This window comes from Phoca vitulina, unplaced genomic scaffold, assembly GCF_004348235.1.
Source record: "Phoca vitulina isolate PV1807 unplaced genomic scaffold, GSC_HSeal_1.0 scaffold2444, whole genome shotgun sequence".
Classification (NCBI taxonomy): Eukaryota; Metazoa; Chordata; class Mammalia; order Carnivora; family Phocidae; genus Phoca; species Phoca vitulina.
The window spans coordinates 2,081-4,192 of NW_022592130.1; the positions used below are offsets into that span (position 1 = coordinate 2,081).

The 2,112-nt window shown below is 57.1% G+C and overlaps 1 protein-coding gene across 1 annotated transcript; it reads right to left on the reverse strand.

Annotated features, from left to right (window-relative positions):
• Positions 1 to 340: 340 nt before the first annotated feature.
• On the reverse strand, positions 341 to 1,673 carry LOC116629717 (tyrosine-protein phosphatase non-receptor type substrate 1-like; the record flags this gene model as incomplete). Its single annotated transcript, XM_032399953.1, has 2 exons — positions 341 to 738; positions 1,316 to 1,673. Coding segments are annotated over 2 exons (741 nt in total), but the record flags the coding sequence as incomplete, so codon positions are not given.
• Positions 1,674 to 2,112: the final 439 nt, after the last annotated feature.

The following is a 2,112-nucleotide window of genomic DNA, read 5'->3' on the forward strand; positions in this document are numbered from 1 at the left end:
TGAGTCCCTTCGGTAAAATTCCAGGTCACAGGGTTGGTTAAGCAGGAAGGGAGACGCGCAATGAACTGGGATTGGCATAAAGTAAGTGTGCTGGGAATGATCATGAATATCGCCAGTCTGCTGTCACAAATAAGGGGAGAAAGGAGACCCCAGGTGTGACCACACATGGTCACCTGGGAGCCTGGTCAAGACTCAAAACTCCAGGTCCTCAGGGTCCCTTCCAGAATTTCAGAGTGGCAGGTACGTACATTTGCTGGGGTGAGGATGGAAAGGTCTAGAAGGGATAGAGACCATGCTCAGGTGAGAAAGAACAGGAGGAGGGGGTGGCTGGCCAGATGTGGTGACTTAATCACTGTCAGGTGAGGGAGCAGGGGCAGGATGCTAGGAACAGAATCACTGAGGTCTCACCCTTGTCCTTCTGGTGGGCAGAGGCCACAAAGGTGTGGTTTTCGGTGACCGCGGGCTGCCCGTCATGCTGCACCTGGCAGGTAAACACCACATCTTCCCTGTGGGCGGATGAGTTCACCAGGAGCCAGCTTGTCCAGTTAAATGTCCCATCCTTGTTCTCCATGAGGTTCGAGGCCGTCGAGGCCGTCGAGGCCATTTCTGTTCGGGACACGTTTCCGTTCTCCAGCCAGGTCAGCTGTAGGCGCTGGGGGTAGAATTTCTTCACTTGGCAAGTGACCTTCACCTGGTCCCCTGCCACGGGTTCCTGGGAAACCTCCAAGGTGGGCGGAACTGAAAGAGCACAGAGCAGAAGCTCTGACCTCATGGAACAGACAGATCACGGGGGAGGGGCTCGAGAACTTAACTCCCCCCACACAGCAAGGGAATCACCCAGAACAGGGCTAGGCATGCAGCTAGTGCTCAAACACTGAGGGTAGTCTTTGCATATGAATGAAATCCCTAAGCACAGTGCCCAGCACACAGTAGGTGCTCAAGGACTGGTAGCTCCTCTTAGGGTAAGAATGAGTGAAATCAAGATACTCAGCCCGTGGCATGCAGCCGGAATAGAATAATCAGCAAAATAAATGACATCACCAAGCACACGGTGGCATGGATTACAGCAGGTGCTCAATAATTGGAATTGCTATGGTAAATTAAATGACCTACCCAGCACAGTGCTCGGCACATGATAGGTGTTCACCCCCCAGCTGCCATGAAAAACCATAGGGGACCATACATCTAGGTGCAGGGTGACTGGGAGGGTCTGTCAGGAGTCAGACTCCAGGCAATGGACCGCCTGGGGCAGAGAGTGGGGGGAGGGGCAGGCTCGGAGACTTGGGGGCCAGACCTGGGGGTGAGGGGCATCTACCTCGGAGGACCTCAGACAAGTTGGCAGTCCCACGAAGAGGAGGACCCTGCAGGGTCACGTGGGTCACCTCGCAGATGACCTGGGAGCGAACGTCCCCCGGGGCCAGCACCAGCCTGGTTGTGCTGGAGACGCTGTAGGAAATGCTGTTTCCCTCTGGGTCCACGGTGGTCTGGGAGGCTGCCAGCTCATTCCCGTTTTTGAACCATCTCAGGGTGATGTTTTTGGGGGAGAAGCCGTGGGACTTGCAGGTGAAGTTCACTGTCTGCTCAGGCGAGGCCCTGGCCGTGGGACCCGACACCACGGGGGGAGAGGGTTTGGCTACAAGAGGAGCATTTATGAGTAGTAAGCATGACTGTGGTCATCAGCACCAAGGATACGTGTGTGACACTGTGGAGAACCCTCCGCCCTCCTGATAGCGTGGGGAGGGCCGTGTCATCTCCTCATCCCACAGAGGAGGACCCGGGGCTCCAGAGCTGAACTCTTAGTCGGGGAGCAGGGCCCAGGTGCAGTTCCGGGCCTGAGTTCAAGTCCCCCCTTCTCGCCTCTGCCGGGTGACTTCCCACCGATCTGGGAACCGGAACGACATTCCTGTTGGGTCTCACTGTTGGTATCACCCATCCTAGCCGCCTCCCTGCAAACCTCACTGAGTTCAGAGAGCTTGTGCGGCAATCTGTGCAGGGGAAGCAGGGGTGCGGCGGGACCCCCATGGAAGCCGGGACCAGGCTGGCCAGTCCACGGGAGGGGTGGCCGTGGCACCGCGTGGCTCTTCCTCTGTGACATGGGACAGCATGCCTTTC